The sequence below is a fragment of the Carlito syrichta genome, unplaced genomic scaffold (genome assembly GCF_000164805.1).
Source record: "Carlito syrichta isolate Samal-C Ts95f unplaced genomic scaffold, Tarsius_syrichta-2.0.1 Scaffold309144, whole genome shotgun sequence".
NCBI classification, from domain to species: domain Eukaryota; kingdom Metazoa; phylum Chordata; class Mammalia; order Primates; family Tarsiidae; genus Carlito; species Carlito syrichta.
The window spans coordinates 702,336-724,412 of NW_007253240.1; the positions used below are offsets into that span (position 1 = coordinate 702,336).

Consider the following 22,077-nt stretch of genomic DNA (forward strand, 5'->3'; position numbering starts at 1 on the left):
CCTGCTGGGCTCTGATGATCCTTCCACCTCAGCCTTCCAAGTAGCCGAGACTACAGGTGTGTGCTACCATGCCCAGCTAGTTTTTGATTTATTGTAGAGATGAGGTGTCACCAAGTTGCCTGGGCAGGTCTCGAACCTGCGGGTTCAGATAATCCACTCGTCTTGGCCTCCCAAAGTGCTGGGATTACAGGCTGAGCCACTGAGCCCGGTCTACTGCAGATATTTTTTAAAATTTTTATTTATTTTTGAGTTAGGGGGCTCATTCTGTTGCTCAGGCTGGAGGGTAGTGGCACTATCACAGCTCACCACAGCTTCAACCTTCTGGGTTCATGTAATCCTTCTGCCCCAGCCTCCTGAGTAGCTGACTACAGGTGCATGCCACCACATCTGGCTAATTACTTTTTTAAGTAGAGATCATATCTCACTATGTTTCCCAGGGTGGTCTTCAACTCCTGGACTCAAGCAATCCTCCTGCCTTGGCCTCCCAAAGTGCTGGGATTATAGGCATGAGCCACTGTGCCTGGCCAAATATTGCATATATTTATACTATCAGCTAGAGACACAACTTAGGTCAAACCTACGCTGTTTCTAAGACTTAAAAAAAATCCTGTCATAATTTTGCCAGGTATGTGAGAGAAGAAAAGCTAAGATGTACCCGACCCACCAATAAAATAAAAAACTCTGTTTCTCAGTGTAGCTTCTTCCAGCCTTTTAAAAACTGAAATAATGTCCTAAGAGAAAGTTTTTGGATTGAAGCAGAGACCTGAAGCTCAACCTGGTGAATGTTAAGAGGTAGAGGAACACCTGATGTACGTTCACAAGAAATGTCACCAGTAGGATTATCCCCAGATGTCACCATTTAAAACTGACTCACTAATACCGCCCTTTTTCTTTTCTTTTCTTTTTTGAGTTGAAGTCTCACTCCATCGCCCAGGCTGGAATGCAGTGGCATGCTCACAGTCAACCCCACATCGACCAGCTGGGCTCCGGCAATCCTTCCGCCTCAGCCTTCCAAGTAGCCGGAAATACAGGCGTGCGCTACCATGCCCGGCTATTTTTTGTATTTTGTAGAGATGAGGTTTCACCATGTTGCCCAGACTGGTCTTGAACCTGTGGGCTCAGGCCATTCTCTTGCCTTGGCCTCCCTAAGTGCTAGGATTATAGGCTTGAGCCAGCATGCCTGGTCTGCCCTTGTCCTTATAACTAAAGTTGATAAAATCACTCTTTGCTGTCTAGGAAGCTGTGGGCAAAAGACAAATGTTCCCAGAAGAAAACTCTTAGGTTGCAGCCGTTCAGAAGGCAAATTCTTAGGAAGAAATCAAGAGTGACCACTTTGATGACTGAAGAAGGCAATCAAAAAGATACTTTGGAGGAAACTGTAGTAAAGGTGAAGGGGTGGAAGCAGTAGAGAAGAGTACATGAAATGAAACTAGGAGTCTTGATTTGAAGGAAGAATTTGAAAATCAGGAGTTTCGGAATAAGACCATTAAAAAGCAGAAGAGGCCAGGTGTGGCGGCTCATGCCTGGAATCTCAGCACTTTGGGAGGCCGAGGTGGGAGGACTGCTTGATCCCAGGAGTTCAAAACCATCCTGGGAAATATAGTGAGATCTCGTCTATACAAAGAATAAAAATAAAAGAAATATAAAAAACTAACTGGGTCTGGTGGTGCACGCCTGTAGTAGTCCCAGCTACTCGGGAGGCTGGGGTGGGAGGATCGCTTGAACCCAGGAGTTTGAGGCTGCCATCAGCCACGATAATGTCACTATATTCCAGCCCAGGTGACAGAGTGAGACCCCGACTCAAAAAAAAAAAAAAATAAAAAACCCCAGAAAACGTAAATACTTGAACCCCGTCCCCATTTCTATGAAATCAGAATCTCTGGGGCTGTGGCCCAGCAATCTATGTTTTTCCAAGCCCTCCAGGGGCTTCTGGTGGTAATTCAAGTTTGAGAACCTCTGTCTGGCACAAGGACGGTTCCAGGTCACTGAGAGGAGCCCACGCTTTCCCACCCGCCCCAGTATTTTCACGCTGTCCTTAAGCCATCACGTTTCATCTGGCATCTGAAAAATGGATTCATGTCTTGAAAGGCAAAGAGGTGAATAAAAGCACGAGGGCTACGCAGCACAAGCCTACCAGAGTTATAACTCCATAGAGTTTTTCGACTTTGTCCTTGAGTTCCCGGAAGCAGGAAGACAAGCGGTCATGCAGTGGCTTGAGCTGCTCAGTCAGTTTCTCTCCGTGGATGCGAATCCCTTCCGTCAGCAGAGGCATCTGGAAAGAAGAGCATGACGGGAACGGAATGGGGTTTAGAAAGAGGGGTCCCTGAGATTTGGAGCTTGGGGCAGGGTGGGGCAGAGGTGGACAGGTAAACTGGTAGACATAGCACTATCCAATGAGAAGACCGCCTCCCAGTTTAGGGGCTGTAGACTGGACAGACTTGGGTCAACAATGTGGAGAAATACACACACCAAGGATGCCAGCAGACACTGAAGTGGGAAACGGATGTGGGACAAGGCAAACCCAACTAAGCTGGGGCATTTCTGTGGATGAGCAACTGACAGGTTTAAGCCTAAAGCTGAATGTAATTGGCTGAGTTTTCTCCCACTGTCCACTGAGAAGTCGTGATCTCTCAGCTGGAAACACAGCCCAGGAAACCAACGGATGGACTGTCATCTCAGCTCTAAGAAGTCCTCTACAACCCCAGGCAGTTTAGCTGGAAGCCATTCCTAAGCCACTCTGCCAAACAAAATACAAAGATAGGTTATGGCTCCATAAGGGCTAAATAAAAAGAAAAAAAAGTAACCCTGAAAAGCAGAAGGCTTGTAGAATTAAGCTCCGGAGAATGTCATGGTGCCCCATGCTGTGGCTGCCCATGGAGTGCAGAGGAAAGCTGTCCTGCCACACAATTCCCTGGCCACGTACCTGCAACGCTATCAGTCGCTTTAGCAGCTCAACCTTCTCCTGGTCTTCAGGATGCTCCTGCAAGTATTTTTCTGTAAAAAAAGCCTAAAAGCAGAGCACACGCAATTATCAGAACACTTTCCCAACTGTGTCTGGGACCCTAAAATGGAAGCGGGAAGGCCGGAAGGGTGACAAAAGTCTTCTTCTGTTCCGATAAACCAGGAATGTCTAAGCATTCATTCCTTTCCTGGGATAGCCCTTATACCATAGTGAATAATTCAGAAAAGGATGGGCTATTCGCTGGGCTTTCTGGAATCATGCAAGAGTACATTCTCAACAATCACCATACACATTCATTCATACACACCCACATTCACCAATCAAATAATCATTATCAGCAAAGCAAAATGTCATTCATTAAAATAATAATCATCAGCCGGGCTCGGTGGCTCAGCCTGTAATCCCGTGCCTTTGGGAGGCTGAGGTGAGCGGATTGCCTGAGCCCGCAGGTTCGAGACCCGCCTGGGCAGCAAGACCTCATCGCTACAATAAATCAAAAAATCAGCCGGGCGTGGTAGCGCATGCCTGTAATTCCGGCTACTCGGAAGGCTGAGGTGGAAGGATCGCCGGAGCCCAGCAGGTCGAGGCTGCGGTGGCTGGGAGCGGCCACTGCACTCCAGTCTGGGCGACAGAGTGAGACTCCAACTCAAAAAAAAAAATAATAATAATAATAATAATCATCCCCACAGAACAAGGGATAGGCCAAATGACAATATCTAAAGGCTAATAATTAAATTAAGTGCATAGATATTGTAAGGGAAAGGGCAAAAAGTTAATAAGCAGGAGAGGTAGCTGAGTTTTTCTTCTCTTCCCCATGCTATTGGCTGTATCATGTTTGTTTGTTTTTTACAGTAAAGGAAGATTAATATGTACACTATAATAGGGAGAAAAAAATCCAACGTTAGATTCCAAACACAGGCCTTACCTAGGACATCATTTTAAAGATGGAATTCATTAGGAAAGAGAAACAGAAATTTGCAGCAAATGTTTCCAACAGAGTCTAAAATATAAGTGACAAGTTTTCTCCCTGGACTGTAACCTTCATTTCTGAAAGTGCTTCAAGCACCAACCTTCAAAGCTCTCCCTCACTCTTCTACTTGACTGCTGTAGAAGCCAAAACCTCATTAATATGAAACCCAAGAGCTTACGGAACTACAGGATAGTTATAAAAGTGATAGGCCCACTTTTTCTGGCAAACAGAATATGTATGGGTTCTTTATCTTGTTATGGGTTGAATTGTGCCTCCTTATAATTCATAAGTTGGCCATGTGAGGTGGCTCAAACACCTGTAATCCCATCACTTTTGGGGGCCGTGGTGGGAGAATTGCTTGAGGCCAGGAGTTCGAGACCAGCCTGGGCAACAGAGCAAGATGTACAAAGTCATATGTATTAATTAAAAGTATAATATTAAGTACTTTAAGCCAAAGGTCCTGACATTTATGTATTTGTTTCTATATCCTTGATTTTTTCCCCTATTTTAATTAGAGCACTGGCATACTGGAGAAACTTCATATGAAAATATATACTATTCACAGATATTAGCATATATAAATTGGTGGTTTAGGAGAATTCTGTAAAAAATAAAATTCACAAAAAAATACATGAAAATTAGCACCAGTGAATGTATATGAAAAAGTATTCACTGGGTCAGGAAAACAAAAGTGTACGTGGTGGCTCATGCCTATAATAATCCCAGCACTTTGAGAAGCTGAGGCTGGAGTTCAAAACCAGTAGTCTAGACAACATAGCGAGATCTTGTCTCTACAAAAAATATTTTTAAAGAATTGGCCAGGCATGGTGGCACGAGCCTATAGTCCCAGCTACTCGAGAGGCTGAGGTGAGAGGATTGCCTGAGTCCAAGGAGTATGAGGCTATGGTGAACTGTGATTATGCCACTGCACTCAGCAGAGCCCTGCCTTATAACAGAGCAACAAAGTAAAACCTAGAAGACAGAGTGAAATCCTGACTTAAACAAAAAAAAGCAGAGCACGGTAGCTTATGCCTGTAATCCCAGCACTTTGGAAGGCCTAGGTGAGAGGACTGCCTGAGCCCAGGGGTTCGAGACCAGCCTGGGCAACTTGGCGGAAACTTGTCCCCACAATAAATAAAAAAATTAGCTGGGCATGGTGGCATGTGCCTGTAGTTCCAGCTACTTGCAAGGCCGAGGCAGAAGGATCGCCTGAGCAGAGCAGGTCAAGGCTGCAGTGACCATGAGCATGCCACAGCACTCCAGCCTGGGCAACAGAGTGAGACTCCAACTCAAAAAAAAAAGTACAAACTGAAAGGTATTTGCAAAGTATTATATTTGAAGTCCTACTTCTGTATTGCCTTCCATTGTACCACTGGATATAGTTACTGAAACCTAACATAGGTTAGCTTGCGTTTCTCTCTGGCAGTTGGTTGAGTCTTCCCAGTTGCTGAGTACAGTAAGACTGAGAGGCCAGGCACAGTGGCTCAAGCCTGTAATCCCAGCACTTTGGGAGGCTGAGGCAAGAGGATTGCCTGAGCGCAGGGGTTTGAGACCAGCCTGGGCAACTTGGTGAGACCTCTTCTCTACAATAAATTACAAAAACGAGCTGGGCGTGGGAGTGTGCACCTGTAGTTCTGGCTCCTTGAAAGGCTGAGGCGAAGGATCGCTTGAGCCCAGCAGGTCGAGGCTGCGGTGGCTGCGAGCGTGCCACTGCACTCCAGCCTGGGCGACAGAGTGAGACTCCGACTCAAAAAAAACCAAAAAGACTATGAAGGCTGAAGGCTGCAAGGTTGAAGAAAAAAGGGAGTAAAGAAGATGACTATACCAGCAGCTCTGGCGCACTGGAGGCACCATCCACGAAGAGCCTCTCAATGACACATTCTGCTCCATGAATCCAGGAAGAAAACCAACAAGGGCGAAGCCTCAACGTGGTGCCAGACACCATGTGGTGTTTTTTTTATATGCAAGATGTCTCCCTTAATCCTCAAATTAATCCGGTGAGTCCGGTGCTTTCCTCACTTTACAGATACACGTTGCTCAGAGAGGTGAAGCATGTTACCCAAGGGCACACAGCAGCAGCCGATGGAAAGCCAGAATCGGATTCTGGGAGAGACTGATTGCAAAGTCCCTGCTTTTCCCAGGATACACGTACACATGGACACAAGGGTGCCAGCCAGTCTGTTTCATGTGGCTCACCCTTCCCTTCTGATTCCTCTCCTTTCCACCCACTCTCCAGGGGCTTCCGTGCCAAATGTTGACTTACATTCAAATGGAAGCCTTCAAAAATTTAGCTACTGAAAATGTACCATAACAATGGAAAGTCCTACTCCTATTAATTATACTTAGAACACACTGAATGCATTATCTGTATTTTATTTTATTTTTTGAGTTGGAGTCTCACTCCGTCAGCCAGGCTGGAGTGCAGTGGCACGCTCGCAACCACCCCAGCGTCGACCCGCTGGGCTCAGGTGATCCTTCCGCCTCAGCCTTCCAAGTAGCCAGAACTACAGGCGCACGCTACCATGCCCGGCTAATTTTTTTGATATATTGTAGAGACAAGGTCTCACCAGCCTGCCCGGACTGGTCTCGAACCCGCGTGCTCAGGCAATCCACTTGCCTCGGCCTCTCAAAGTGCTGTGATTACAGACATGAGTCACCTCGCCTGGCCACTACCTGTATTTCAAAAGGTGCTACCTCCTAATCCTACACAATGCTTTAAATTTGCAGCGAACTACTTTCACAGTTTTTCAGAGTAACAGATATAACACTTACTTGGACTAAATTGTTTTTGAGTTGGGGTCTCACTTTGTTACCCAGGCTGCAGTGCAGTGGCATGATCATGGCTCTCACAGCTTCAACCTCCTGTGCTCAGGCGATCCTCCTGCCTTATTCTCCCAAGTACCTGGGACCGTGGGCATGTGCCACTGTGCCTGGCTAACTTTTTGATTTATTGTAGAGACCAGCTTTCACTATGCTGCCTAGGCTGGTCTCAGACCCGTGGGTTTAGGCAATCCTCCCACCTCAGCCTCCTGAACTTCTAGGATTACAGATGTGAACCACTGTGCCTGGCCACCAGGACTAATTTAATTGGAGAACCAGTGTCACCATTTGTCCATCCAAATCAGGGCGGGGGCTTCTACGAGCTAATTAAAAACAGAGTGTGTGGTCGGGCACGGTGGCTCAAGCCTATAATCCCAGCACTTTGGGAGGCTGAGGCGAGAGGATTACCTGAGCCTGCGGGTTTTGAGACCGGCCCGGGCAACATGGTGAGACCTCATCTCTACAATAAATCAAAAAATTAGCTGGGCATGGTAGCGCATGCCTGTAGCTCCAGCTACTTGGAAGGCTGAGGTGGAAGGATCGCCCGAGCCCAGCAGGTCGAGGCTGTGGTGGCCGGGAGCGTGCCACTGCACTCCAGCCTGGGCGACACAGTGAGACTCCAAACTCAGGAAAAAAAAAAAAAAAAAAAAAGAGTGTGGCTCTGTCTTCCCCAGAGATGCTGCTTCACTTCCTGAGTGTCTTGGGCTCTGGGGTCTGCCTGTTAGCTTTATAAACCTCTTGGGGGAGAGATGTAGTGGAAGAGAGAATAACAGGTGAACCGACCAGAGGCATAGCAGGTTCTTTTTGAGACGTTTTACTAGGCGGCAGTCTACCCTTAGCAGGACTGCTGATAATCTCTAGGAGGTGTGTGTATGGTCGGGGGCAATTATTTCATGAACTTCCTTTGCCTGTTCATCTAGAAGGGAGAGGGAAAAAGCTGCAGGGAACGAATTCCCCAGTTGCATGATGGCACAGAGGAAGGCATGGAGACCCCTGAGCGATGAGTCCTGTGGGGTTCTGGCCCACCTTTTCATAGTTGGAGAAGCCCCCCATGACAGCCGGGTCCACGATGCCACTGAGCAGCATGGAGAGGGGGTGCACGGAGAGGGACCGGTCCCAGGCATGCTGCTGAACGCAGTTGCTGATCCTCTCGTTGGTCAGCTCCATGGTTTCAATGGCGTTCTCCAAGGGGCTGATCTCTTCCTGAGGGACAGAGCGCACAAGAAGGAAGACCTGTCGTCAGCTCCAAGCGAAGCTGGAAACCAGTTCTGCAAGTCCCCTCAAGAGGTGGAAGAGATCCACAAGCCATAGAAGAGGGAAGTTTTGCTTGTCTGGGTGATGCTGAGTAGAATATCGTGATGTCTTGAAACGGTGACAAAAATGCAAAACAAGCGATTTAAAGTCTGCATGCAAAGTATGGGGATGACTTGTACGTTGGGCCTCTGGTCATGAGGATTCCTTGGGGCAAAGTGTCTACAGAACATTTGAGAAGAAAAAAGCTAGAGCTGGAAAAAGGATTATTTCTTAGGCAAAGCTTCTTCGGAGATTTTTGAGATCAGTGACAACGGAATAGCGGGATGTCAGATCTGAGACATTTCTGACACCAAACATGTTCACTGGCAAAACATCTGATGCTGCCTCCGCAAGAAAAGGTAAGTAATCTCGGAAGCCATGCATTCATACTTAGTGTGGGTTCTGTGGTTAGCAGACGTCAGAAATAATAGGATGTATTACAATATTCAGGCTGAATTGTGGGTGAAAATGAAATAAAATGCGGTACAGATTCAACGACAGCGCTTTCTATGGAAATGTCTTCAAAACCACGTTTCAAGAAAAACCACCTCCTTCTTCACTTCACCCGTGACCACCCAGCCAGTGTAACCTCCCACTCCAGATGATTCCAAAAGTCTCTGTCCAAAAATCGTATTCATACTTGAAAAATAATGATTTATAACATATCGAATTTCAGTTCAGATTGTTTTCAATAATGATTTCCTGAACAACTACTACTTTAGGCTAAGTGCCAAGCTATGCACTGCAGTTAAAAAAAATAATTAAGGCAAGCCTCTTGGGTCCCCTCCTACTGTAGGAGCCTTTCTGTCCTCTCAATAAATCCTGCTTTCTAAAATAATAATAATAACAATAGCAATAACAACTAAGAGACACCTCTCGGCTGGGAGGGGCTAATGGTATCAGTGGTGTCTTAGGACATAGGTTAGAAATAAGCCCAGGGTGTGACTGGTCACAAAGGGGATCTAACCCAGCTTGGGTGTTCCAGAAATGGCTTCATGGAAAAGGTGGTGTCTAAACTGAGTTAACTGGAGTTAGTTGGGTTCGGCAGTGGCGAGAAGGTGCTTCAGACACAGAAAATGACCCAATGTCACAGAGGACTGAAACAACACGGAATGGGCAGGTTAGTACCAACACATTCCTTAGGAACTGAAGCAGAAAGGCCAAAAGTGTGTGTTAAGGAAGATGGACTTTATACTCTAGTCACTGGGGACCACGGAAGGGCTTTAAGTACAGGCGCGAGCCCCATGGTCAGTTATGCTCAACAGAATTCACGCTCTACGCAGTGAGAAAACGGTCTTGAGAGGGTCAAGGTGAGGAGGCCAGTGAGGAGGCTGGAAATAAAAGAGATTTAGAACCCGGCACGGTGGCTCATGCTTGTAATCCCATCACTTTGGGAGGCAGAGGCGAGAGGACTGCCTGAGCACAGGGGTTCGAGACCAGCCCGGGCAACTTGGTGAGACCTCAGCTCTACAATAAGTCAAAAAACTGGCCAGGTGTGGTGGCATGAGCATGTAGTTCCGGCTATTTGGAAGGCTGAGGAGGAAGGATCGCCCAGGAGGTAGACTATGGTGGCCGTGATCGTGCCACTGCACTCCAGCCTGGGCAACAGAGTGAGATTCCCAACTCAAAAGAAAAAAATTAAAATTAAAAAATATACATATATTTGGTCACTATTAAAAAGGTAAAGTACGCAGCTTTTAGATGAGGAGGGAGGAGTCTAGGGAGACTGGTGATGTGATCAGCTGAGAATAAAAGAAGAGAAAAGGCTTTGGGAGAGAAGATGTAATTGACAGGAAACTCCAAAGAGGCATTCCAAAAATGTTTCTGGGTGCTGGCAGGATCATTGAGGAGACAACACTCCTCTGGTCATAAAAGAGTCATTCACTGTGAGTGACCTAGGGTTGGCATTGTAACATCACTTCTACAAAGGAGCTCTATGATACAAGCATGCCTTCTATTTCTCTTTTGAAAAACAAAGTTGGCCAGAGGCGGCTGGCTAAGCTGGTGCGAACTGCAGAGGGAATTTAACAAAGGCTGTTATTATATTTGGAGACAGAAAGGTTTTTTTCCCTAAGTTCCAATTTCAAATGACTCACTGTTGAAATCTGTTTGACTTCAAACCACTTGAGAATCCCAGGAAAGGTGTACGCGGTCGTATACGTGGTTCGTTCAATCCACATCGTCTGGTGGCAGGAAGGAAAACATGAAATGTTGGTCAGTTCCCTGGCAAAACAGCAAAACTCCCTAGGTTCAGTTAAGTGACATTCCATTCCCAAATGTCTCCTCATGAATGGGTTCTATTTTCTCATAGAATTTAAGGAGTTTGGATGTTTAAAGTCAAAAGGAAGTCATCTACTTAGGACTTCTTACCCTATAGATGGAAACCTGAGGTCCACAGAGGTGTGACTTGTCCCAAGTCAGATGACAGCAGGACAGAAGCAGGACCTAGCTGCTGCTTCTTCAATTTTTTCTTTTTTTTTTTGAGTTAGAGTCTCACTCTGTTGCCCAGGCTGGAGTGCAGTGACACACTCACAGCCACTCCAGCATTGACCTGCTGGTCTCCAGCGATCCTTCTGCCTCAGCCTCCCAAGTAGCTGGAACTACAGGCATGCGCTACCAGGCCTGGCTAATTTTTGATTTATTGTAGAGACAAGGTCTTGCCAAGTTTCCCGGGCTGGTCTTGAACCCACAGGCTCAGGCAATCCACTCACTTCGGCCTCCCTAAGTGCTGGAATGACAGGCTGAGCCGCTGAGCCTGGCCCATTTTTTTTTTTAAAGTCAAAGTCTCACTCTGTCACCCAGGCTGGAGTGCAGTGGCATGCTCATAGCCACCGCAGCCCCAACCTGCTGGGCTCCAGCCATCCTCCCGCCTCAGCCTTCCAAGTAGCTGAAACTACAGGCACATGCTACCATGTCTGGCTAAATTTTTTGACTTATTGTAGAGATAAGGTCTTGTTAAATTGCCCAGGCTGGTCTGGAATCCTGGGGCTGAGGCAACTCTCTAGCCTCCACCTCCCAGAGTGCTGGGATCACAGGCGTGAGCCACCACACCCGACTCAGAGTCCAGTTTCCTGACTCCCCTCTAAAGTTTTCCCTTGAGATTACAGCTTGCTCTCTGGGTAATCAGCAGGTGAAACCTCTGTTCCCAGGGGAGCCATTGCTTCTGTTAGGTATGCTGGTCAGGTCGAAGGCTCCCATCCTGGATGTCAATCTCACCTCTAAGAGGACAAAGGGCAGAGACTCACAGCAAATTCATTGTCTGGGTCCTTTTCTCCTTTCCGGAATGGCCGGGAATATCTGAACTGCTGCACTTCATTGGCTCTGTAGTAGCTGGGGAAGAACACAGCAACAAGGCTGCATTTTCTCTGAGACACACCACTCCTAGATCTGACTCCAACAAAACCCTGGGCACCTCTGACCTTCACCCACCAAGCTACCTTACAACTGAGAGAGTCTCCATACGGAAGGCTTGAGGTGGTGCATGCTTGGATGTGACTTCACATTTTACTTTTTTATTTTGGGGGTTGGAGTCTCACTCTTGTCACCCCGGCTGGAGGAGTGCAGTGACACACTGCTCACGGCCACCATAGCCTCCACCTGTTGGGCTCCGGCGATGCTTCCGCCTCAGCCTTCCAAGTAGCTGGAACTACAGACGCGCGCCACCACGCCCAGCTAGTTTCTGTGATTTTATTGTAGAGATGAAGTCTCACCAACGTGTCCAGGCTGGTCTTGAACCCCCAGGCTCAGGCAATCCTCTCGTCTCAGCCTCCCAAAGTGCTGGGATTACAGGCTGAACCACCGCACCTGGCCATTTTTTTTTTTGAATTGGGGTCTCACTCTGTCACCCCGGTTGGCGTGCAAGTGGAACAATCACAGCTCACCTCTACCTCGACCTCCTAGGTTCTGGCGATCCTCCTGCTTTGGCCTCCAGAGCAGTTGGGACTAAAGGCACATGCCACCGCACCTGGCTAACTTATTTTTTTGTAGAGACGAGGTCTTGCTATGTTGCCTACGATGGTCTTCAACACCTAGGCTCAAGCAGTCCTCCCGTCTTGGCCTCCCAAAGTGCTGAGATTACAGGTATGAGCCACCATGGCCAGCCCAAATGTTGCTGTTGTTTTTAATAAAGAGCCACTTACTTTAAGATCTGCTCTGGAACGGGTTTATCCTTGTAGCTGGGAGGCAGGCTCATCACTGGCTTTACGGTGAAGCATTGCATGTCTGAGGAGCTCGTTAAGGAAAGGAAAGGGGCTGGGGCCAGGAAGGTGACAAGCCACAAGTCTCTGTTCCTTCCACTTCACAGCTGGAAATGCCGCCAGCACCAACCACTCCCTGGGATTCCAATACCAGGACTACACTCAAAGTGGGGCTCCTTGGTGCATCACCAAAATACCTTATTCAGCAATTAATCCTTGAACCTTTTTGGGGGGGTCAGGCACCTGGTAGAGGTAAATAGTCAACAGCGAGTTATCATGAACTAGGTGGTTAGAGCGGGTGTTAAGGAATTTCTTTTGGACAAGCATCCTCCTGAAATAGCCAGACTCCAACCAGCAGGAGTTGCTTTTATCTTTGGATACCATCTGCTTATCCAGTGCTACAGCTGGGCACTGCACTAGGTGTTATGAATATGCCATTTCCAAAAGACACAACAGTTCTTCAGGAGGGATATTATTCTCCTTTTATGGATGAAGAATCTGAGGACAAATGCGATTAAAACCCAACGTCACACAACTGACAGGTGGTAAAGTCTGTCTTCAAAGCCAGCTCAGGGCTAAGGGCTTCTACTCAGATTAATGATCTAGTCTTAGAAATACCTCCTCCCACCCCCCCACCCCCACCCTCCCCAGTACAGATACACTGTTTCAAAGTCTATAACAGAATCCAGAATTCAGAACAGGAAGTCTCCCTTCTATTCAAGCTCCCATCTGGTTATAAGACATATCCTTTCGTATCCAACATTTGCTTATCGCTTCCCTTTCTTGACTCCATAACTACCAGCTAGGGATATCAGGGTCCCCAAGATTTTCACCTTAGAAGGGGAACCTGAGTCAGAATGGTTAACTGAGTGGGTCTGAGGACACAGGACGTCTCTGACTACAGAGAAGGGATTGCAACCCTTGGCTTCCCTGGCGGAACCGGGACTGTACCCTGTTAGAGAACCCCCGGGCCGCCCTCCCCACGGGAAGGATGCACTGTTTCGGGGAGGACTTGATGTCTTCTCCAGGGGACGTGGTGCTGGTCATCCTCTCCGCATTGGGGAACTGGGTCAGTAACCTCAGGCTGAAGTCCTCTCGCCTCTCATATTCCTTTCCCCGGTAGATGAAGATCTTATTCTGCGGGTCAGAGACAGCAAGGGAAGTCATGAAACAGGAACAGGGCTGAGGCGACTGGAGTTATGGCTACTGAGGGAGCCATCATCTCCCCAGCCTAAGTTCAACCCACCGCAAGGTTCTCGCCAAATACCTATGACATGCCGGACAGCTACCATCATGTCTGACAAGAACTGAGGCTTATTTGAGGATTTAAGTCACAGGCATAAAAAACACTTAGCCCTAGGCCAGGTGCGGTGGCTCATGCCTGTAATCCCAGCGTTTTGGGAGGATTTCTTGAGGCCCAGGGGTTTGAGACCAGCCTGAGCAACATAGCGAGACCCTGTCTCTGGTTTTAAAAATGCAGCAAAAAAGATACTTTGCTCAGTGCTCCTGGCAGTGTGGCCCAAGGACCACAGCCAGCCTGCATGGACCTGCAGGGAAATAGAGTTTGTGTCCTCATTGAAATCCAGAACATCACCGGACATACGGATATTTTTCATAACAAGATGTTATTCTCCAGGAAGGAAGGGAGAGCCTTAATTAGATTCCAGTGTAAACTCTTATCTATCTCATTGTGATCCAGTAAGAGTCTGTGGACCAGCACTTTAAACAGCACTGCCTTAGAGAGTGTGACTGTGTGATGAGAAGGCATCTTCAGACACAGTGACAGAGCAAGGAGTGGGAATAGTGTATAGCGGTCCCTAGCCAACCCCCAGAGTCTCACAGAGACTAACCTCATTAGACATAGTTTCCCATAGCATGAAACTGAAGGCCACTATCCTAAGTGAAATAACCCAGAAAGAGTCAAATCCTGGGTGTTTTCATTTATAAGTGCTAAACAAGGGGTCTCCATGGACACACAGAGTGGAATAACAGACATGGAAGACTCCAGAAGGTGGGAGGTTAGGGCAGGGGTGAGAAAGGAGAAATTGCCTATCAGGTGCAATGCTTACTACTCAGGTGACAGGAACACAAAATCTTTTCCACTATGCAATATATCCATGGAACATGAATCCCCCTAAATCTATACAGACAAGAAAATGTTAAAAATGCTGTTTTCTCCATTGTAAGTTGCAGGTGTTATCTCTTTAATGAAATTGGATTTTTTTTCCCCCAAAGAAATGTCCTAAGCTCCAGGCACGGTAGTAATGTGTCTTGTAGCTGTGGCTGCCTGCGCACGTGCAAATGTGGCTGTGTTTTAAATGAGCAGTTTGCACTTGTAGCCCACACATGATTCATTTTTAACCAAAACTTGAGCCTATGTTTTGTAAAATGTCTTGGAAATTCACTTGTCCTTTCATACAATAAAAGTTTATTGAGCAAACAGTAGATAAGCTAGGCACTAGGGATATGGTAGTGATCCTGCTCTCACAAAATTTACCTTCTAGTGGAGAGAACAAAAAACAAAAGAATTATGGCTGGGCATGGTGGCTCACACCCATAATCCCAGCACGTTGGGAGGCCAAGGCAGGAGAATCACTTGAGACCAGGAGTTCGAGATCAGCCTGGGCAATACAGTGAGCCCTCATCTCTACAAAACATCAAAAAAAATTAGCTGGATGTGGTGGTATGGGCCTGTAGTTCCAGCTACTCAGCAGGCTGAGGCAGAAGGATTGCCTGAGCCTAGGATGTCAAGGCTGGGGTGAGCTGGGATTGTGACACTGCCCTCCAGCCTGGGTGACAGAGTGAGATCCCAATTCAAAACAAAAAAACCCAACATATAAACATGATCATTTTATTTTATTTTATTTTGAGTTTTCTTCTGTTTTATTAGCTTTGCTTTTGTAAAGTACTCTTTTTGTTTTTTTTTGTAGTTGGAGTCTCACTCCATTACTCAGGCTAGAGTGCAGTAGCATGCTCACAGCCACCCTAGTGTCGACCTGCTGGACTCAGGTGATCCTTCTGCCTCAGACTTCCAAGTAGCTGGAACCACAGGCATGTGCCACAATGCTTGGCTAATTTTAAAAAATTTATTGTACAGATGAGGTCTTGCCAAGTTGCGGGGCTGGTCTCGAACCCTCAGGCTCAGACAATCACTCACCTTGGCCTCTCAAAGTGCTGGGATTATCAGCTGAGTCACCAAGCCCAGCCATATTTGTTTTCTGTAATTTAACATGATCGTTTTAAATAGTTTAAGTACTGTGAAGGCACTTCATCTTCTAGGCAAATACACTGAATGATGGTACTAAAAAAATGCCAGGTCTGGTCAGGCTCGGTGGCTCAGTCTGTAATCCCAGCACTTTGGGAGGCCGAGGCGAGTGGATTGCCTGAGCTAGCGGATTCACGACCAATTCGGACAACCTGGTGAGACCTCGTCTATACAATAAAATTAAAAATAGCCGGGCGTGGTAGTGTGTGTCTGTAGTTCCAACTACGTGGAAGGCTGAGGTGGAAGGATTGCTGGAGCCCAGAAGGTTGCCACTGGGGTGGCCCTGAGCATGCACGCCACTGCACTCCAGCCTGGGCGAAGGAGTGAGACTCCAACTCAAAAAAAACCCAACTCAAAACAAAACAAAAAACCCTCCAGTTCTTTTGGAATACATGACAACATTTTTTAAAAGCTGGGAAACATATACGGGACACACAATTATAAAATTCCATCATCCAGACAAAACTACGGTGGGCAAGGAACCAGAGTATAATAAAGACGCTAACTGCATGATGCGGGCACCAGCAGCGAAAGGAATCAGAGAAACAGGACAGCAAGAAAAAGCTTGACTAGAACGAGAAGGCTTCGAGGAAGACGTGGGCCCTGGCTGGACTCAGGTGGATGGACAGGGTGAGGAGAAGGAACAAGAGGGACCAGGCAGGTGAGTGGAAAGATGGGTAAAATCCATGGCCAGAAAGCAGGGTTCAGGGAGAAGAAATGGGCATGGCCTGGAAGAATGAGCCGGAATACGAACGGCCTTGAAAGGCAGGCAGAGGTTTCAAAGGCCCAGAGAATTCCCTGGAGGTTCTGGAAGAACCTGGGAGCAACATGATGAAAGAGGCAGTAGTGTAGACAACCTCATCTGATGATGGACCATAGGCCCAACTGAAGGCTCTGAGGCAGGCCTGAGCAGGGGAAGGAGAAACGTCAGGATGTGGTGTTTGACCCCTTGGTGTTTGGAGAGGGGCAAAGCAGATGGGGAGTCAGAGCTGATTCAAAGATCACTGATCCTGGAGCAGGAAGAACAGTGATGCCCTTGAGAAAAGCACAGGAGAGGAAGAAAACCAGCTGGCCTGGCCGAGAAAGGATCTATCTATCTATCTATCTATCTATCTATCTATCTATCTATCTATCTATCTATCTATCTATCTATCTATCTATCTATTTTTTTGAGTTGGCATCTTACTTTGTCATCTAGGCTGGAGTGCAGTGGCACAATCAGGGCTCACTGAAGCCTCGACCTCCTGGGCTCAGGCAATCCTCCCGTCTCAGCCACCCAAGTAGCTGGGACTACAGGCATGCACCATCATCTCAGCTAATGTTTTATTTTTTGGAGCGATGAGGTCTGTGCAGTCTAGACTGGTCTCTAATTCCTGGGCTCAAGTGAATCCCCCACCTCAGACTCCCAAAGTGCTGAGATTATAGGTGTGCGCCACTGCGTGAGTCTATAGTTTTTTTTGTTTTGTTTTGTTTCTTTGAGTTGGAACCTTACTCCATTGCCCAGGCTGGAGTGCAGTGGCACACTCATGGCCATCCCAGCGTCAACCTGCTGGGCTTCGGTCTCAGCCTTCCAAGCAGCCGGAACTATAGGCGTGCACTACCATGCCCAGCTAATTTTTGCTTTATTGTAGAGTCAAGGTCCCGCCAAGTTGCCCGGGCTGGTCTCGAACCATGGGCTCAGGCAATCCACTGGCCTCGGTCTCCCATAGTGCTGGGATGACAGGCTGAGCCACTGAACCCGATCGTGCCTATAGTTTTATATATTCTGAGAGTGGAGGAATGTTCCATAATATGGAAAGGCATTTAGGTTAGATCATTCAAAAGGACTTCATAGTCCTAAGCACACTTTGACAATATGCTAACATCTACAAATACAGTTTATAAGGCACACTTATACGCTATTTATTTAATCCTCAAACTGCCCTGTGATGTGGACATTATTTCTCTAACTTTCAAATCGGAAAACATAAAGACGGGATCAACAGACACTGGGAACTCTTTTTTTTTTTTTGAGTTGGAGTTTCACTCTGTCACCCAGACTGGAGTGCAGTGGCCGCTCCCGGCCACCACAGCCTCGGCCTGCTGGGCTCCGGCGATCCTTCCACCTCAGCTTTCCAAGTAGCTGGAACGGCAGGTGTATGCCACCACACCCAGCTGAAAGTCTACTGTTGTTTCCATGGAACCACTGTTGTTGCTGCCTCCGAGTTCACACTTGTCATTTCATGTGACACACAGGCACAGGCAGCAAGCAGGGAAGGCGCCATTCTTTTGTCTTGACCCAGATTAGCAGCAAAGCCAAGACTAGACCCAGACCCTCATTCTCCCCGGGCCATCTTATCCCTAAACAGGATTGCTTTAATTACATGCAAATAACTCACTTAACTTTTCTCTTCAGCCTAGAACTTCCCTTTGAGTTCCAGATCCACAGAGCAAATAGTTGACTTACATCCTTTGGACGTTCCAAATTTACCTCACCTTAAATATGTCCAAAATCAAACATTCACAAACATCTTACAAAGACCTGGGAAGCCCTCTGCAATCTGGCAGCACAGCTCCCCGACCTGGCTCTCCTAAGCACTCTTATGTTCACACTTCACCGGCTTTGTGACTTTTCAAATATTATTTTTTTCAAAAAAAAAAATTAAATCTTTAGCTTTTGTTTTTCCAGTCGGAGTTTCACGCTGTCACCCAGGCTGGATGGAAGGTATGATCCCTGCTCACAGCTGCCTCGATCTTCTGGACTTAGGCGATCCTTCCATCTCAGTCGCCCGAGTCACTGAGACTACAGGCGTGCACCACCACACCCAGCTATTTTATTTTTTTGTAGCGATGAGGTCTCATTATGTTGCCTAGGCCGGTCTCGAGCTCCTCGGTTAAAGCGATCCTCCTGCCTCGGCCCTCCCAAAGTGCTGGGATTACCAGTGTAAGTCACTGTGCCCGGCTAGTCTCACAGTTTTTGAACTTGCTGTTCTCATTCTCTGGGAACTTTGTTTGTCCTCTTGATAGCTACGTGGCTTATTGGGTCACTTCTTTCAGGTTTTTGCTCAAATGTCATTTTCTTTCTGCAGTCTTTCCTGTTCACTCCATTTAAAACTGCAACTCCACCCTCGATGCCTGCCTTTCCGGTCGCCTTTCCCGAGTCCTTTTCTCCACGACACTTATTAATAGGAGGGAGTTTTCTAGACCATCTGACACACTAAAGAATTAACTGGCCAGACACGGTGACTCACGCCTATAATCTCAGCACTATGGGAGGCCGAGAGGATTGCCTGAGCTCACAGGTTTGAGACCGGCCTGGGGAACTTGGTGAGACCTCATCTCTACAATAAATAAAAAAAATTAGCTGGGTGTGGTAACACACGCCTGTAGTTCCAGGTACTTGGAAGGCTGAGACGGAAGGATTGCCAGAGTCCAGCAGGTTGACACTGGGGTGGCCGTGAGCATGCCCCTGCACTCCAGCCTGGGCGACAGAGTGAGATTCCAACTCAAAAGAAAAAAAAAAAAAAGAATTAACTGATTCTTGGGTCTCTCCAAGCTAGACTGTAAGGTCAACAATTCCAAGGGTCTGGGGTTTGTTGTGGACCCTGTTCCCATGCCTCTATCACAGCAAGGTCCACAACAAGGGCTCAGTAAATACTTACTCAACACATAAACTATCTCCTCTGTCACGCCACCCTTTTCCAATCCTGCTGTCCCAGTAAATGGCTCCGGTACCCGTCCCATGGCACAGACCGGAAACCTCGGAATCATTCCTGACACCCGCCCTCCGCCTCATCCGCCGGACCCAGCAGACATCCGATCTGGTGACTTTGCGTCCATCTCCTAGCCTTTCCACGTCTCTTAAAAGCCACCGCGTCCACCTGCCGGGCCACCTTGCGTCTGAACACCTGCACCTGTCTCCCAGGGGCTCATCTGCAAGCGCCCCCCGGCCACGCTCCACACCAAAGCCAGCCGACTTTTCCAACACGAGAAATCCGCATGGGCTCCCGCGGCTCTCAGGATGCAGACAGAACACCCCACACAGTCCCAAGACACCGCGTGCTTTTCCTACCCTCACGCCCCACGCAGGCTCCCCTAGCCCCCTCGGTGCCCCTGCACTGCCTTTTCCTTCACAGGCATCGACAAGCTCCTGCCTGCTGCTCCCTCTGCCTGGAATGCCTTTTCCTGTCCGCTTTACCTCCTCCACTCCCAGTTTCTTCCAGCGCGCAGCTGAAACAGAAATCCCCTGGGAAGCCTCTCTAGACTCTTAAAAAAAAAAAGAAATTAAGACATAATTTACATACAGTAAAATGGGTCCTTTTTAGTGCAAAACTCTGAGGGTTTCGTTTTGTTTTATAAGTTGGGGTCTCACTGTATTGCCCAGGCGAGAGTGCAGTGGCATGATCATGGCTCACCGTAGCCGCAATCTCCTTGGCTCAGGTGATCCTTCCACCTCAGCCTCCTGAGTAGCTGGGACTATAGGCATGTGACACACCAAACCCATCTAATTTTTTAATAGAGACGAGATCTTGCTATGTTGCCTAGGCTGGTCTCGAACTCCTGGGCTCAAGTGATCCTCCCCTCAGCCTCCCAAATTCCTGGGATTACAGGTGTGAGCCATCGTGCCCAGCTACTCTGTGAGGTTTTTTTGTTTTTATTTTGAGTCAGAGTCTCACTCTATTGCCCAGACTGGAGTGCAGTGGCATGCTCATGGCCACCCCAGCATCGACCCACTGGGCTCAGGTGATCCTTCCGCCTCAGCCTTCCAAGTACCTGGAACTACAGGCACGTACTACCACACCCAGCTAATTTTTTGATGTATTGTAGAGGCGAGGTCTCACCAAGTTGCCCAGGCTGGTCTCAAACCCCTGGGTTCAGGCAATTCTCTTGCCTCTGCCTCCCAAAGTGCTGGGATGACAGGCCTGGGCCACCGCTCCCGGCCTCTGTGAGTTTTGATACTTAAGAGTGACTGAAGGGCCACCACCAGCCACAAGTAGAACCACATCCCCTCCCTTTCCTGGAAAGAGGCCTAAACCCGGCCCCCCGCCTAAAATGGCAATCCGGCAAACAAAGGGGGCGTCTGAAATGCCACCTTCTGGGTTCTTCTTCCACAGTCTGGCTCACCTTTTCCTGTGCCCGCGAAAAAAACCCACCAACCTGGATGAAGCCCTGCCAGCCAAACTATAAACGACTGACAGGTCACCCTAAGCCCCTATAAAAGCTGCTGCGCCCTGCCTTGGCACTACAGCCTGACCCTCAGGTCCTGTAGCCACCGTGTTCGACCCGTTAAGGCCATTAAATCTCTTGGCCTTAACGGGTGTTGAGTCTCACTGTGCGCCACCATCTTTCATTGGTGCCGTGACTCAGATCGGGTTCCTCTCGCCCTCAGGTGGGACGCCGTTCCAGCGCTGGTGGGACTCACCCCTTAAGGCCTTCGCCCACTTTCTTGAACGCCAGTGCTGCATCCATCACCGGCCCTCGGATTGGTAAGTGTCCCTAACTGGAAAACCTAAAACCTCGCCTGGGATAACTGGAGAAGACTGAACTGTTGATTGTCTGGCAGCCCTTTCGGCCCCAGGCGCGGGGGGGACCACACCCCGCCTGGGTCTTTAAGGCCACAGCGGACCTCTACTGGTTTTCCCCTCTCCCGCCAAGGTCTTTAAGGCCACAGCAAACCCCGACTGGTTTTCCCCTCTCTCGGCCGTGAGGAATTTTGAGACTGCTCCCTCCCGCCATCCGGTTTTGGGCATCCTCTTCATCGAAAAATCCTGGTACCAGGTTGCCCTCAACCTCCTCAAGTCTCCAGGAGAATCGCGGGTTGTAATAACGTCCTGTGATGACAGGCTTTATTGAACCTCCTCATATCCTAACAGCCGGCTGTCCAGGGGACGCCCTGCTCGGCCCCAGCTGTTAAAATGGGAAACTCGTCATCCCTGCTGGCCGACTCTCCCCTCAAATGCCTCTTAGACAACCTCTCTACTCTCTCTCTCACTCCTGACATTAAACCCAAGCGTCTAATCCGCTTCAGTACCCAAGACTGTCCCACCTATCGCTTAGACAACCAAAATAAGTGGCCCCTACGGGTCCCTAAACCCCGACATTATACGAGACCTCTATAACTTCTACGAGCATTCAAAAAAGTGGGCAGAGATTCCCCTCCCTCCCCCATCCCGCTGACGCCGCCACCTCCCTCCTCTGTCTCTAACTTCAACCCAGCAGATAAACCTCCTCCCTATCGACAAACCTCTTCCACTCAGGCACCTCTGGTATCCGCTCCTGCCTAACCTCCCGTCTGCCTCTCCTATGTCCGACTCTTCCTCCCAGCCCACCATCTCTAATTCCTCTGTCTCAGCCTCGACCTGCTGGCTCTGGTGATCCTTCTGCCTCTGCCTTCCAAGTAGCTGAAACTACAGGCACGCGTTACCATGCCTGACTAATTGTTTTTTTTTTTGATTCATTGTAGAGATGAGGTCTCGCCACGGTGCCCGGGTGGGTCTCGAACCCGCGGGCTCAGGCAATCCACTCACCTCAGCTTCCCAAGGCGCGGGATTACAGGCTGAGGAGCCACCAAGCCCGGCTTCTTCTTCTTTTT

At 48.3% G+C, this 22,077-nt stretch overlaps 1 protein-coding gene across 1 annotated transcript in view; it reads right to left on the bottom strand.

Moving 5' to 3' along the window:
• DOCK5 (dedicator of cytokinesis 5) overlaps positions 1-22,077 on the bottom strand; it is a 68,001-nt gene that overhangs the window by 11,104 nt on the left and 34,820 nt on the right. The window contains exons 15-21 of the mRNA XM_008066848.1: positions 13,237-13,378; positions 12,185-12,266; positions 11,291-11,375; positions 10,142-10,228; positions 7,779-7,955; positions 2,924-3,007; positions 2,135-2,272 (exon numbers count right to left, since the gene is read on the bottom strand). Coding sequence (XP_008065039.1) covers positions 2,135-2,272; positions 2,924-3,007; positions 7,779-7,955; positions 10,142-10,228; positions 11,291-11,375; positions 12,185-12,266; positions 13,237-13,378 — 795 coding nt within the window. The remainder of the gene's footprint in view (positions 1-2,134; positions 2,273-2,923; positions 3,008-7,778; positions 7,956-10,141; positions 10,229-11,290; positions 11,376-12,184; positions 12,267-13,236; positions 13,379-22,077) is intronic.